The sequence below is a fragment of the Bacillus rossius genome, chromosome 6 (genome assembly GCF_032445375.1).
Source record: "Bacillus rossius redtenbacheri isolate Brsri chromosome 6, Brsri_v3, whole genome shotgun sequence".
Classification (NCBI taxonomy): domain Eukaryota; kingdom Metazoa; phylum Arthropoda; class Insecta; order Phasmatodea; family Bacillidae; genus Bacillus; species Bacillus rossius.
This window is the reverse complement of record NC_086334.1, coordinates 75,206,650-75,223,673: the sequence shown is the minus strand read 5'-3', so window position 1 is coordinate 75,223,673 and position 17,024 is coordinate 75,206,650. Positions and strand designations below refer to the sequence as shown.

Below are 17,024 nucleotides of genomic sequence, written 5' to 3'. Positions count from 1 at the left end.
AAAGAAAAATATATATTAAAAAATAAAATTTTTATACGTACTTGTATGCTTAAAGGGAAAGTGATAGTAATACATCTGATTATAGGGATAGGAATAGAGATACAGAGCTGCCAACCTCAAATCACACCCATCAGTAATGGCAATTAGGTATATGAAAAAAGTACGCGTAAATCATGCACGATAAATTTTCCCTGGGGCATTATAACACACTCTCAAGATAAAACAAGGACAATAATATGCAAAAGAAAAAGAAAAATATGAATACAATGCAAATTAATGAATAACAAAAATCTATTTGAACAATACAATCATCTGAATATGTAAGAAATATTAATAATTTTACTGGATATTTTGAATCTTCAATTCAAAGTATTCAAAGTTAAACTTTAAAGCAACTGTCTTTTTATTTGCTTTTTTTTATCCTGGTTGGATAAGAAATGTCATGTAAACAAACAACAAGGCAAACACAAGGACTTGTAAACAATAACTGCGTTCGTTACTTTCGTTTCTTCAGATGTAGCGAAAAAACGAAGATATAGATTTATTGCTCGTCACGGCTTTAAAATGTTCTGCATGTTTCTTTGATTCAATATGCCGTCTACAGTCATCCCTTCCACCATGTGCAATCGAAAAGTCACACGTGCATACATTACAAAACCGTGGCGTTCCAAACATTTGAAAACGACAAGCATGGCCATTCTTTTGAATATTTAAGTCGAAAGTTCTGAAGACTTGCGTGTTTTTTTTCCCAGATACACATTATTCTGTCACACGCTTCATTTCTAAAACCGGCACTGAAGAACACAACACTATCGAAAAACATAAAAAAAATTCACGTCTGTAGACACGACAAAAACACTATGATGAAAAAAATGGCTTTCAAGAAATAAATTAACACAACACAGGTTAGCCAAAGTACCGTACAAAAATTATCGTGATTTAAGTAGCCTTCAAACGATAAGTCCGAGAATATGTACTAGTTGTATCGTACAACGGACGTAATACCATCCCATTATTATTTGAAAACACGAGAATTAATTTACTTATTTCGACAGTACATCGTACATGCGCACACTTACTAGTTCCGTTATTTGTGCAACCAAGCGATGTATTCAAACTGCGTTCACGAAACAAGCACAGCAGAAACGGAATTTTCTCCGTTACCATGCAGCACAAAGCCTCGTTTCCGTAATAAACCAGCGATGTTCCGTAATTCCGTAATAATTACGGAAAATCCGTAATGGTTGGCAGCTATGGAGATATAACAATTTATGCTTACAAAGGTACATGGAGAGAATGTTTATAAAATAAGTCATACTAATAGGTATTTATACAATTATTTAATAGAAGCACACTTTCATAGGGGTAGATTTCTTTTTATCAAATAAATTTTTGCTTTAAATATTTCACAGTGATATAAATGGACAAAGCAGTAAACTGTCACGAACGCAGACAGGACCGCAACACACGCCAGGTTCGGAGCTGGCTGGCAGCCCTGCACGGTGAATGGTGTCACGTGGCGTTCACAGACTTGAGGCATGCCACGTGTGCCTGGCCGGATTACGAGGGTCGACGCTACCCCCTGCCCCTCTGCTCCCCACGTGTCCTGCCTCGGCCCCGTCCCACAAGGGCGCCACAGACTACTTGAAAAGGGACATAGCCCGGCAGGAGTGCGGCGAGCGTTGCGCGGTGGCGCGTGAGATATCCGCAGGGTGAGCCGCGAGAAGTGCGGCCTGGTGACGAGTCTCTGAGTAACTTCAGAATAAACATTTTTAAGTGCGAGTAATTGGTGATTAAACATGTTTAAGTAAGATTATTTTTAGTGATGTAAATATTAATAATCAATAAAACTGTAATAAAACTTATGAACCCAGTCCTCCCCAACATTATTAAATCATACCAATAATTTATAGTGCTACCTCTTCTGTTATAGCTATAATAAGTACGTTATTGAAGTAATGGCCATAAACAGTGCTCTCTCTCATATCACATGCATACTTATTTTTCAGTTCATTATAGTGACAGTGTTAAACTCTCCCTTGCCCACATAGCTGTGCGAGACACGGGTATACCGGCCGCAACTCCGTGGGAGGACTAGAGTGTTTTAAAAACTGATGCGCGAATCTCTCACAACATGCATCAGAATGCAAGCCACGCAGGTTTGAAAACTAATAATTTAAGTTACTTGTATGCAATAAATTGAAAAAATTATGCATATGTAAACCTATAGACCACACCCGCCACACATGTTGATCAAATGTTTTGGCATATAATGAACAACATTATCTACTGCAGTATTTCCCTGTGAGTTAAATAAAAAAAAACTATGTATTTATAAAGATGGATCCTCTTTCTTAATGTTTGTAAAGATGTGGAGACATTTTATTAATTTTCTTAAATGTTTTTCACATAACTTTGAATGCACAACTAATCATTTATTAAAAATATATTTTAAATATTTTTTTTAACATTAAACATTTGATTATTTTGAAAACATACTTTGCTAATAAAAATATTCAAGCAATTATTTATTTTGATAAGATTATTAAAATTTATAAATAAGTAAAACTGAATCCAGATTGAAGGCATATTACACTGGCCAACAAAAAATATTTTTGTTATGTTTCCTTCACTTCATGAGTCAAATCTTACTAATTTTGGGTTGAAAAAAACGAAAATGACAATGAAAAATTTTTATTAGCTCTAGTTTCTGTGATACACAATGGGTCAAAATATATAACGTTAACAAATTGGGGCAAACCTGTAAATTTTAAACCATAAGTTTATCAACATTATAAATTAATTTGGATGTATTAAATAGTAGTTAAATTTTTTTAAGAGTTTAAAATTAATGGCAGAATACTTGGCAGGTTGGATATTATTACCATCATGTGGATTTCATTTTTCTTTTGGCCTGTCTGTTGTAGGTGAGTTCTGGAGCATCCCTACACACGCACCAACAGTAATCTGCAAGCGTTGATTCATTCCAACGGCCCTGATAGCTTTGTTCCATTACAGAAATATCCTGATGGAATCTCTCACCGTGTTCATCACTGACCGCACCACAACTAGGAGAGAAAGAATCTCGATGATAGTGGAGAAAATGTATTTTGAGAGACATGTTGCATCCAAGTTCATGATAATTTTGTAGAAGTATCCTCACCAACTGAACATAGTTATCTTCTCTTTTTTTCCCCAAAAAAAACCCCTTTAATAACTCCCTTGAACGCATTCCAAGCTTCCTTTTCTTTCCCCTCCAAAACTCTGTTAAACGCAGGATCCTTCACAAGCTCCCGAATTTGTGGCCCAACCAAAACACCTTCCTTAACTTTTGCATCACTTAAGAAAGCAAATTTTTCCCTCAAATATCTAAAGGCCTTTCCTTCTTTGTTCATGCCTTTGACAAAGTTTTTCATCAAACCGAGTTTTATATGTAGTGGTGGAAGAAATATATCTTTCGGGTTGACGAGAGGCAGGGCAACAACATTTTTTTCACTAGGGCCAAGATTTCTTGCAGGCCAGTCTGTTTGAATGAAATGTGATTTCCTATCCCTACTGTCCCACATACATAAAAAGTAGCAGTATTAGGTATACCCCAGTTGCATTCCTAAAAGTATAGCGATGACCTTTAGATCACCACAGATTCTCCACTTGTGTTCAGCATATTTGATTGAGTGGAGAAGGGCTTTCATGTTTTCATAAGTCTCTTACATGTGAACTGCATGTACAATAGGAATAGAAGGAAGATGGTTACCGTTGTGAAGTAATACAGCTTTCAAACTAAGCTTTGACGAATCTATGAATAGCCTCCATTCAGTAGGATCATGGTTCAAATTCAAACATTTCATCAAGCCATTAACGTTGCAGCATACTACAAGGTTGTTTTTCTTTTCAAAAAAAGGAAGGAGATCCTTCGAACGCTGTCTATACTGTGATGCCCTGACATCATGCTGGAGAAGATTACACTGCTGTAGTCTTGAGCCTAGAAGTTCTGCCTTATCCTTTGACAAATCAAGGTCTCGAATGAGATAACTTAATTCCGCTTGACTCAGTCTGTGCGGTTTATCATCTGTTTCCTTAAAATCAGGGTCGTGAGATGTGCTAGGCTGGCTGAGTTCTTCTGCACTATCTTCATTTTCCACTTCAAGTTCATAACTGTGGGGTGGGGAAGGCATTGGTAAACCATCTGAATGTGGTATTGGTCGAATAGCCGAAGGAATATTTGGGTATTGAACTGTTCTTTTTTTCTTTGTTGACAATCCCAACTTTATTGGTGGAGTCAAGCAGAAATAGCAGTCCTTTATATGGTTTGTAGGCACCCGCCAAACCATCGGCACAGCAAAAGGCATAGATTGTTTTTTTATTTTTCAGCCATTCTCTAAAAGTAACTGAACAAGTGTTACAACATATATGTGGAGCCCACGACTTATCTTGGTCACCTACCGTAACTCCAAAATAATGCTGATAAGCAGTCTTAACAGCAAGAGTAAGATTACGTTTCTGTGACGAAAATGTTACTTCACCACAAATATAACAAAAGTTATTCACTGAATTCACACAACTTCGTGGCATTTTGGTTTAGTACACTTAAATATCACTCCAAAACATTAAATTTGAATAAGAAAACAACAGAAACCACATCAAGCACTATCTGAAGAACAGAAATCACGTATATAACCTCAAAATAGCTGTACAACGTTTGGTTTTGTCAGTTAACAGGTGTACCAACATCCAAAAACTAAATTTCTCAACAAAGTGAAAGTTGAGCATGTAAAAAGTGACATGTTACTGTATCTTGAAAACAAGAGCTAATTGGTCATTTTCGAGGTGATTTTTGAACTCATGGCGTGAAAATACATAATAATTGGCTATTTTTTAAGCCCGAAACATATTCATTGTTGGCCAGTGTTAGAACCAACAACCTTCACTCTATTAACAAGATGTGAAGTCTTATCAAAAACAACAGTACACCAATCCCTCACTTAGCAAGTCTTTAAATTGCATGAATTAATTTAGCTCTACGTTAATTTTACTGCCCTAGTCTTGAATAGCACGTCTGTATATTTCAGTTAGCACGAAATCGCAACACGCAAATAACACTATGGCATGACACCACGAAGTCTGCTTCAACTCGGTAAACCACAGATATGCCGTGGCATACAGCAGCTACACGAGGGAGGAAGAGATGCACGCGCAGGCCTGACTACGCTATTGGCTGTTGTACAAACACCAGCTATGGCAAGTTCAGATGCAGCTAGTAAGATTAAAAGACAAAATGTTTTTACGCCCGCGCGTATACCGTCGGGCTGTACCGTTGTCGCCCGGCCACAGACCAGGCCGTGATGAACTTCAGTCTAGCCAGTGGTACGCACAAACACGAAGCAACTTCTGCCCAATCGTCTGCCGGTAACTGTACGTGCGCAAGCACCTGTAGTTAGAATCATAGCGGAATCATAGCTTCCAAGTGAAAGCGTAATGCATGTTAAAGTATTTGAGACAAAACTAGAAGTACAGTATAAACCCTTTTTTACACTATTGAAGGGAGTGTCTAAAAATGTTGTAAAATGCGGGAAAGTGTAAAATAAGGAAACGTATGAAAAATTCTTTTTTTGCTCAGAGAACTGTGATATTATATGACCTAAACATATTGTACTTTGGTATACACATAACTATTCATTATGAGTGTCTGAAGCATATCTAAAAAGAATAATAATACACCTAAGTCCCATATTTTCATTCTGTAGAATGTATAGGTAAGCACACAGTCTATGAACATACTTTCATACTTAAATTAGCAATTCATAATAACATGACATTTACAGGCTAAGAATAATACCAAAAATATCACAAAACATAAGGAATGTGTACTAAAGCAAAAGTTGTATTTTTTGAAGGAAAAAATACAGCAAGGTTTCTCAAAAAAATTAGAAAAGCATATTCAGTCTATCTACACATATATACATAATAGGTTAAGTCACTACTTCACACAATGTTAAATTAACAGTTTTCAATTACTACAATACGGTTGTGAAAAAGAGGTAACTTGTGTGAACGTGTGGTGAGCACATTCACCAGCATCTGACACTGCCGTAGTAGGGCAGCCATATAGTCTTAGAATTTTATTTTGTTTGCCACAGCACATTTCTGGATATCTTTGGCCTTCTTCATTGTATCACTTCCACACTTGTAGGTATATAGCTTGAAACTCAAGCATACATACTTGCTCATTAACATCCCTTCATACTCGCCCTTAAATTTGCAAAACCACTTTTTCGTTGGTGAGCGAGTAACGTGGATGACTGCAGGATTGGCAGAGGTGTCAAACTCTTTCAGGAATGATACATAATCAAGCATGACATGGTAAAAGTCCTAGATTTGCAATTCATGTGAAGATATCGGTATCAGTACACGCCAGTTCGAGCAAATTATTAACAAGCATTTATTTTTACAGTAGACATACTGGCAAATCGGTATTAAAATCAATTATTGTTATTAATTAAATATCTCTAATAAATAAAAAAAGGTGTCCTTTTTTACAGATTAGAAGTGATTCGACTGTATCCATGTGGGCTGCTGGAAGATATGTACTAGTGCAATCGTTGGAACATAGTGTCATCGGTTCAAGAGCTACTGCTATTATTAGGTTGGTACAGGAAATAAATGGATTGATTTTGTTTAAATTAGTTCTCCATCCAGTCAAAATTGAAGGGGAAAAAAAAAAAAAAAAACCTACATATATAAAGCTCTTTTATTTTCCATTCTATATTTGTGTTTAATAGTACAGAGTGCTCCCTGTGTAGTCATTTTTTTATGACCGTTCTTTCTACTGGAAAGATAATTATCCCCCAAAAAACAATAAAATTAAAAACAAATTTCAAAGAACTAACGTAATTTTTTTTTTCTTGTTGCAGACTTAGATAACATGAAGTGAACATTGGTTGGTGTGCCTTTGGCTTCTGCCCCATCAGATCCAAGCATGTCTGTGGTTCTCGCAGGTTCAGCGCCCACGTCATCTTCAGATCGGCCTGTTAATTGCTGTTGCTACTGCAGTGCAACATTCACATGTAGTAACAGTGCTAGACCACATGGAAGAGTTGGATGTGAGAGAAATGTGCGAATGCTGCGGAGCCTATCTTCGTGAAGAGATTCACTGAAGGGACAAGTACAGACATGTAAAGGTGAACTTCCTCCGGCTGCCAAAAAAGTCGCGTCTTGTCCCCATCGTCGCAGAAAGATGACCTTCGCCTTACTGGGTCTTTGATGAAAATACTACCTGATCAACAGAATGCCACATCGTCTCAGTGAAATTATTAAATAATTTCAAGTATAGCTTTAATGATAATAAATGAAAGTGTTAGTGTAAATGATGGCATGAAAATACTTCAAATTAAATAGATGTGTGTTTAACAATTTTTTAAATTATATACCTAATGAAATGAAAAGGAAACAAGTGTGAATTCATCAAGGTAAAATATATACATCATCACTTTACAACAGAAGTTTTAAAATCAGATACTTGATGTATACTAAAAATGAAAGACCTACAAATATTTAACATTAAAAAAAATTCTTCAACAGTTTTGTTATGAAAGAAATATTTTATGCACCTGAAAAATGTATTATGTCAAATTGATTATGAAGTCGCAGGTTTTAAGCTGGTCAACAATATAGTCGCACACAATACTGTTTGGTAATGAGTACTGTACGAAACGAAACAAGTTCTCGAGTGAGTCCTAAGAAAACCAGAAACTACAGATAAGGGTATGGAGTTTGGTAACACATGATGTATTCATGTGATGGCATGTGATGGCAGTGAGTACAGCAGAGGACTGAACAGACCACCTACAGGTGTGATGGGGTTCCATGCTAACACAGACTGATGCCTGACAGCAACAGACCGCAGCAGAGATATGCAACACCGATATCCTCACAGACAGATTGCAGGTGACTGCGACTGCCAACAGGATTAGTGAACGAGACAAAATGCGAGGGCAGGAGACCACTCACAACGCTCGGCTGGCGACTCGACCGGGGCAGCGGCTTGCCCCGGGCCCGGCAGGACGGTCTCCAAGGCTCCATCCTATCGACGGGAACTATTTTCGGGTGTTGGTACGTTGGTAGTATAGAAAATGACTCCTAGGGTAAACCACAGTAAAACTGCATACCAAAATGTTATCTTCCTTAGTCCTGCACAGTTTCTGAGCAGGTGAAAGTACTCTGCAGGCATACAAGTCCGAAGTGTGAAGAACGTAGGTTCAGTTGTTGCTTCCAGGCTGATTAGCTAAAGTTTGGCAAGTCAATGTGTAAGCCAATGCTAATCAAGGCTAACAAAATAAAGGTTAAAGGCATTAATAAGTACTGTAATCATCCAATAGTACATTGGCATGGACACATCACGAACCTGTACGCTCGTCCGCACATGCCGTAGTTGCCGGCTCCGTACGATCCTCCGATGATGAGGGTCAGTTTGGGCACGTTGGCACACGCCACGGCAGTGACCATCTTGGCTCCGTGCTTGGCTATGCCTCCGGCCTCCGCGTCCCGGCCGACCATGAACCCTGCCACACACACGCGGCCAACTACGAGCTGCGACCTTCCTCTACAAGTCTGCAAGTGTCCACAACAACATTTTAAATTGACACCAAACTCACAGACTAAATAAACAAACAAATTTATAGCAAGAAACAGATAAATAAAATAAAAATTGAAACATGAATAATACAAGACATGATTTGATGCATAAGAAATAAAATCTGACTTCAAGAGAAAACAAATGATATATTAGACACTAACACTGAACTATAAAATACTACAAATAAAAAAAAATTAATAAACAAATTAATTAAAATAATAATTATGTTAACTGCATTAGAAACTAAAAACAAAGTATTATCTATCACGAAAATTGTAAATGTACGATAAACATACCCACATACACACTTACACAAAGATGCATCAAATTGGGATAACTTTCACTATCTATTTATAGTTACAATTATTAGTTACAATATTTTATATATTTTTGTTATTATTTAAATATTGACAATAGACTTTTTTAAAGATGAACGTGATATCTGTTGCCTCACTGGCTCTTCAAGGGCATTCCCAGCACGTGCTGCAGCTACAGAGAAGGATCTAGTACGGACACTGGAGCGATGAACGGGCATTAATAAAAACACGTTGCTCTTGAAACAAGTACCGACATTGTGACAGGAATTCAGAACGTGCAATCTTGTAGCTAGGTATGTTGGGAGTTTGAATGAATAATGGTTTTCAAGAAAAGTAAGCTGTGAAGTTTTTGTCGTTCGTATAGTTTAGCCATGATAGTTTGTCGTAGCAAGGAGTACTGTGGTCTTGTGTCTTTAAACTAAAAATAGAACAAATGCAAACATTTTGAATTTTCTGCAGTCTATTTGCTTGTTTACCAGTTAAGTCATTATAAACTATGTTGCAGTAATCAAAAACACAGAAAGGTGAGTAAATGAACATTTTTTTTAAATATGAATATCAGTAAATTTTTGAAATGTTTCGAAGACTGCAGTGTGGCTAATGCTTTCCTGCTTATATTTGCAATGTGTTTGGACCAGTTGAAGGTTCTGTTTGGGGGAGACCCTAATTTTTAACAGAGCGCTTATATCATATTTGTACATTGTTTACAGTAAGTTTCAGGAATTCAGTGGGGAAGAACTTAAATGATGACTAACCAGGCCCAAACACAATAGGTTGTGATTTGTCAGGGTGAAATTGAAGGCTGTTATCTGATCCCAGATCAGACCAGCTTTAAGGGCCATACTAAATTTGGCTACATTGTTCACAGAATCAGAGTGAGGGAATGATAATTGTCGGCATTCAGGTGGTACTGAGTGTGTTTAAATGAGTTAAATAGGTCAGTTATGTACACGGGAAATACAAGAGTACAAGCACCAAGCCTTGTGGTACTCTGGCTCTAACTTTGGACCAGTCAGATGCTGTGTTACCAGCGGTGTCGCTTTGACATATGCCAGTCAGGTATCATTTAAACCTATTTACAGCTTTCCTTGTAAGATAAAAATTCCATTCAAGTTGAGCCAACAAAATTTTGTGGTAGACATTTTCAAATGCTTTAATATTTGTCAGCGACCAATTTAATGTCATCAATAATATTTGCAAGTGTGGTGCTAGTACAGGAAAACCCAACTGTTATTAATAAATCTTTGATTTAATAGGTTTTACACTGCATTAAAACCAATGAACCAACATACATCTATCACAATCTATATACTACTGCTTATAACATCTGACACAATAAGTCTGACATGAAGTTTGTAATATTATTTAAATAAGATAATGTCGACCAGGCTCCGCCCTCCCTGAGCCCGATGTGCCTCACGCCGCTGCCGACCCCCTCCCCTCCCACCGACACCCCCTGTCTCAAACCTGCCACCAAAAAGTGTGTGTGTGCGTGTGTGCGGTCGCCCACCCTGACTGGAGCAGTGGAGACTGCATTTTTTAAATAATGTAGTTAATAATTAAATATCTGTAATATGTAATCCTTAAATCTTAATTCAGTTGTAATTTTTCAAAGGTTTTAAAAGTTATGTTTAACTGTCTTTAATATGTACTAACGGTAAGTTCAGCACTTCCTGCGGCCATGACACCCGGGGCCCGGGACAGTTTGCCGTGCGGGGTAGGACGCATCTCAGCACCTCGTCTTCAACTATTGCTCTCAACTGATCCGTTATCATCCGCCATCGTAATTATTTTTTAAACCTTTTTTTAATTAACCTTCGAGGCCTACCCCAGCGGCAGACTGTGTAACTTAATCAATAAAGCTGAGTGTTTGTAACGTGTGTACCTGCGTACACTTGCAAAGTATTGTACCCCTGACTTTTCAAGGTATACCACCTGCAACACAGTGAGCTGGGCTGGCTTCCCCCGAATAGACGAGACTATTCTTTTTCCAGCCCGTCAGGGAAGCCTGCGAGTATAAAAGGGCATGCGCCCAGACCATCGATAAGTAGAACTGGGACATCCAGCCAGCAGGCTGCCTCACTGCTCCGACACCGCTCGCCGGCCTACACCGTCAATCGCCGCGGAGTTGCTGCCGCCCGAGGACTGACAAGACATCGACTGGTTAAGACCTCTCCGAGTTGTAACCCAGGTTATAGACAGTTCAAGTGGAAGCGTCGCTGGAGTAAGCATAAAATCTTTCAGAACGAACATTAACTAAAAACGACGGTTCAGCCACAAGGGCAAAGAGGGCGGGCATTAGCAAACTCCGTGAGGGCCGAGCGAGCGGAAGTATTGACACGATCACGACACTATCAGGACACTATTGCGACCAGATCGCTACACAGTTTGGACTCAAACTCTACCGCCGGTAACGAAGAATCGTAGCCCCAAGAGACAGTGAACAAGATAACGAACTTACGCGTTACTACGGGAATGCGGAGAGAGCTTCACATGGTACCGGGGGAAGAGTAACGAAAACCTACCCATAAACGTTGACAGTGTTACACGACTAGTTGCGTGTATATATTTGTAACCTCTAGTATTAACTATCAGTATTTACATTACGTGTAACATTGAGTAATATTGGGATTAGGTATGTTCCTTGTAACTTTGTAAATGGTATAGCCTTAGTAGTTGAAATTGACGGCGTTTTGATCGTTAGCTGTGACGAGCGCACGGCTCGCCACAATTAAGAGCATTGTTTTGTTTTGTTTTAATTGTTAATTCGTGCGTTTTGTGTTCTAGTGGGAACTTACTACAGCAGTCCGTCTCCACGAGAACCCGACTTGTGTTTAAGTGTTATGTCAGTTTGAGAATCAATGCAATTCCTTTTGGTGTTATTAAGTTTGTCAATAAATTGTTATTGGATCGAATTTATCTTAGCAACTAATTTCATAACCACCCGCAAACGTCCCTTTTTCCTCCTTCTTAGGGTTTTCCTGTGTCCTTAGTAAAACCCGCGACAAGTTTTGTATTATTCAGCAAGCTTACAGTTTCGGGGCCAGTCCACACAGTGTCCTAGTCAGCGTGAAAGCTGTACTACTTGCCGTTTTTTGGTCACATTGTCAGTGTACGTGTCGGCGGCAATAAAACTCAATATTCACCCGACTCGCACTCAATTCATTCTCGACCAAGTGCTATAGGTACAGGGACGGAGGTGTGACCCCACGAGCAGTAACATAGCGTGCCCGTCGCTGAGAGCGGGCCGGCGAGTGCTAGCAGGGGCAGTCGAGCCTAGCTCCACATGGGTCACGTCACGGCCCTGGGACAGAGTCGGTAGCCGGGTCCACGTGGTGGCGCCCGAGGTATACACGTGCGCCGATCCGCGCCTAAGAGCGTGGAGCTAGGCGAGAAACGGAACATGTGAGTTGTGCGGTTGTGAGATGGAAGGAGGAGACAAACACCGACCCGCCACGTGGCCACGGCGCCCACGGGAATTCCAAGAATCCGGCAGCTGGCTGCAAAACAGGTACTGTGCTGCGTATACGCGTGTGCAACCAAGGGTTCTTGAGTTCAAGTGCCTCTCTGCACCTGAGTGGGCTGTATTGTGCCAAGTGTACACGGCCACGACACATGTATGTGCCTTGAACCGAGCAAAGTAACATCATTCGCGGCTGAAATTTTGAAATGTACCGGACCTAACTGTACGGGAAAAGAACGTGACGTGGGATGGTGCGTGCACTAATGAAGCGGAGTCCGCCACATTCGAGGAGGGACGGTACATCTGTGGCGAGTGTCGGGACCACAGCAGGGTGGGGACCCCACCAACATCAGGGCCTGAGTTCACCGGGAGGACCAGCGACGACCCGGGGAAGTTCCTGAAGGTCTGCCGGGAGCGACTGGGTCGCTACGGCGTACCGGACGCAGAATGGGCAGACCGCATCGGCCAAGTACTGAGAGGTGATGCAAAGACTTGGTGGACGGTGGACCACTATTAACTGCATTTTTATGCATTGCTGTTGGTCCTCCCTTTTCAGTTGTTTGTGTTTACTTCAGTCGCGAGTTATGTCGAAAGAAAATGCATTTGTGGATATTTTGGTTTTATAAACCATACATTTATATTTCCAATAAATTGAACATATATGTATAAGACATAATCGAATTTTGAAGTGGATCTAGAGTTATCAAAAGTTTCTGTCTACAAATTCAAAGAACCTAACTAATAGAAATATTAGTAATAGACTACTACAGAACTATAAAAGGGTAAATTGAAAAGTTGGCAAAACCTGACTGGATGAACTAGTACTTTTTTCATGCATATCTTTTGTTGAGTACCGGTTTGAAAAAATTGAATCAGAAATACAAAAAAATAGGGAATGTCAACAGATACTGATTCTAAAACGATTACATTAATACATCATTACCCATACCTCGTAAAGAATAACATGAAACATTATTTATGGAGAGAACAAGTTTTATTGTAGCTCTCAGGATTACAAATAATTGGTATGTCGTATACACTAATAAGTAAAGATATGTTTTTTTTTAATTTACAGCAGTCATTCACAAAATATATACATTTATTTAATATCATAAAAGTTCAGCCATATTAAATAAAGATTAAGTTTTCTTATATAAAATTCTAACAAGTGTATGAACACAGAAAAATACACTGAATGAATTCAACTATAGTAAAAAAAAATTAAATAAATAGAACAGAATGTTTATATTTCTTCTCACCTGTAATATTTTGGAGGAAAATAAGAGGAATTTTTCTTTGGCAACAAAGTTCAATAAAGTGTGTACCCTAAAAAAAAAAAAAATTAAAAATTAAAAAACTAAAAACATTAATTTTTTTTTAAATTTAATAAATAAATAAAATAACTAAAATGTAACAAGATTAAAACTAATCCACCAAGAATTTAGCACATGTATGTATACATTTTAGAAAAATATTAAAAAATGTAATGTACAACAAGTAGTACTGATGTTTGTCATGCACAGACTTCTGAAAGGGCCAGGCTAGGCAACTGTTATCACTGTAAGTCTCAGCAGCACAGTTCTTATGTGAGCACGGTGGATTACAGTCCAAAGTGACAGGAAATAGCTTCAACAAATGCTGCCCATCTATGCTATAGCTGGGACTGAAGATGGCAGAGATCATGTACTGGGATGTAGACAATGACAGTGACATTGAATAACAGCCTGATGCTGACTGATGGTGATTAGAATTAATGACACAAATATTTTCTATGTTTGTTTAAGTTAATATAAAATGATACTAAAGATTGTTTACAAGTCCACCATTTTGGCCTCTGTCATCACTACAACCACTCCGAGCTCCTAAACAACCACTACCACCCCTCTATTTGAAGGGTGAAATCTACGCTCACTGCCGATAGATGACAATGTTAGTCATGAACATTCCCTGGTATTGTTGTGTGTCATCACATTTCTGTCTAAATAACATAGGCACTAAATAGAGAATGGTACATATCCTCAGTATGTGAAATTACAAAATGTTTTATTATAAAACCCAAATGTTGTTAATTATGTACATATGTTGCATATGTTATTACGTATATTATTGGTACTGTTGGCAATATGCCACGAGAGGTCCTTCCACAGACAGATCTGGGGAAATAAATCCCTAATGCTTAAGCCTTCTCTCCTGTACTTCCTTTCCTGCAACCAATTGGACCAATTTTGCCCCTCCCCCCTAACCATCCCCCCCTTCCGGGTAGGGAAATCGGGAACGCCAACTCACCCACCCCGCACCCCCCCTTATCCTAGCATCAGCCTTGACTCATGTTTGTGTCAGCAATCGTACTCATTGGCTGTGTCATATGTCATTTCAAATAGTAAAACTAAAAGTAAGGTTATTTTGCTAGTTTACATGATTTCTGTTTCTGAGTTGTGTTTAGAAGATGAGTTCACCAGTCTGCTTCAAGTAAGCGGTCATCTTATATTCTGGGTCGCTTTATTTTCAGGTAAATACGGTAAATCATTAGAGACAATACTGTCCATAACTTCCAAGAAGAAAACTAAAAATGAAAGTCCAAGTATGTAAGTTTTCTGATGCCAGTTCTGTTTTTCCATCCAAAGGAGTTAGCCAGTTGTTCAGCTATAAGGAGTTAATGTCTACATACATGGTGTGACATTTTTTTCAAAACACCTATGAGATTTCAGCCATAAGTGGTACAATCGTAGTGAATAAAAAAATATGGCAAATACAATTTTGATAGTCATCTTTAATGTTATGAATACTGTGATGTTATGAACCTACATAAACTCTAATTATTTATTGTAACATGCCTGTTTAGAGATGAAAAAACCTTATCAGATAGTCACAACATACATATACACACATACAAGCAAAGCAATAACACAGGACAATGGACAAACAAAGGACATCACAAAACAGATATCAAATACTTCAACGATAAAACTAATACTGGGGAGGGGGGAAATCCCTTTCCGCACAGGCAGATTTCAAAAGTACCTATTTCTTCTAGAAATATTTTGGAAGCTTCTACAAACTTCTGGAACATTTTAAGAACTTAATAAACATAACATATTTATTTTTTCCAATATTACAAAATTATCAATTAAATATTTTCTTATTTTCCATGCACTGAAAATATTGTGTCTACATATTTTTAAGTCAATGTATCCACCATTTATTAACTTAGAATGAATTTCATATTACATGCCAACAAAGATAATTATTTAATTGTTATATCTTCAAACACTATTTTTCATCCCTTGCACTAATAACGTGGTCGTATAAAAATTTGCTTTGCACCAAGGTTTAAAATATTAAGATGGTTCGAAATAAATTCAAACGATTTGATACTAAGAAATTTTTAATTTTTTTTTTTAATTTCCACCCCAGTTTTTACAGTAATAATTTGTTTCATCAAAAATTGTTCCCGCCAAAGTTGTACATGAAATTTAGGATATATACAATCAATTATAATAGATTTCATAGAAAATCCATTAAAAAAAATTAATTATCATTTTTTACTTTCAAGCCTTGTTCAAACCTTGTTGTACCCCTTGCTGTACTGGTTGGTTAGATAAAAATTTATTTTAACAAGTTTTAGTCAATATTTAGAAAGTTTAAACTAATATTGCATTTGGTAGTATGCATGATGGTTTGTTTTATCAAAAATTGTTACAAAGATTTTAGATAAAAATTATAATGAATTTGAATGTTTTTGATACAGTACCTAAAAAGAGAGTTATGAATTTTTTGTCATTAAACCCCTGATTATTCCACCCCTTGCAGTCATTGTAGGTCGTATAAAAAAATTAATTTAGACGAAGGTTGTAGATAATAATTAAAGGTTTAACAATGAATTAGAACAAATTTGGTAGTGTACATGGTACGGAAATAAGGAATTTTTTCAGATTTTACCCTTGTTTTTTTCAACCCCCTGCAGAAATGGCTCATCTTACCAAAAATTGTTTCAGACAAAAGTTTTAGATAAAAATTAAAAATTTACAAACAATTTAAATGTATTATATTGTGTCCTTTCTAAGGGAGTTTTGAATTTATTTTTGTCTTCCAGTTTTTGTTTATTCCACTCCTTGTGATTATGGTTGGTTGTATAAAAAAATTTTTCAGACAAAAGTTTCAGATAATATTCATACGGTTTACAAACAATCTGAACAGATTTAATAGTGTGCATATTAAGTGAGTCATGATTTATTTGTCTTTGAACCTCTGTTTTTTTTCACCCCTTGCAGTAATGGTTGGTCATATAAAAAATATTTTCGGACAAAAGTTGTAGAAAATATTTTTATGTTTTACTAGCAGTGCCCGCGACTTTTTCCGCGTGAACTTTGTTGGGGGGTATTGTGACTTTCTGAGATAATATGGTAGATGCACAGTTTTAGGTTATTCTCAAAACACTCATAACCAATGGTATATTAAAGTACTTGTGCGTAAACTATATTTTTATTTTTGTCTTCCGGCAGAAGTAGAAATTGATTTTCTCCCAAACCAGATCTCGACAGAGCAACATATAGTTGCCCGTGCGAAAAACACTCTTGGCGTAAATCTATTCCTACGTGCTTAAATGTTTGTC

At 37.6% G+C, this 17,024-nt stretch overlaps 1 protein-coding gene across 2 annotated transcripts in view; it reads right to left on the bottom strand.

Annotated features, from left to right (window-relative positions):
• Window positions 1–17,024, bottom strand: part of LOC134533308 (methylcrotonoyl-CoA carboxylase beta chain, mitochondrial) — a 165,793-nt gene that overhangs the window by 61,175 nt on the left and 87,594 nt on the right. For both annotated transcript variants that reach the window (XM_063370795.1, XM_063370796.1), the window contains 2 exons: window positions 13,672–13,738; window positions 8,402–8,558 (listed from right to left, as the gene is read on the bottom strand). In XM_063370795.1, the coding sequence (XP_063226865.1) occupies window positions 8,402–8,558; window positions 13,672–13,738 (224 nt within the window). The remainder of the gene's footprint in view (window positions 1–8,401; window positions 8,559–13,671; window positions 13,739–17,024) is intronic.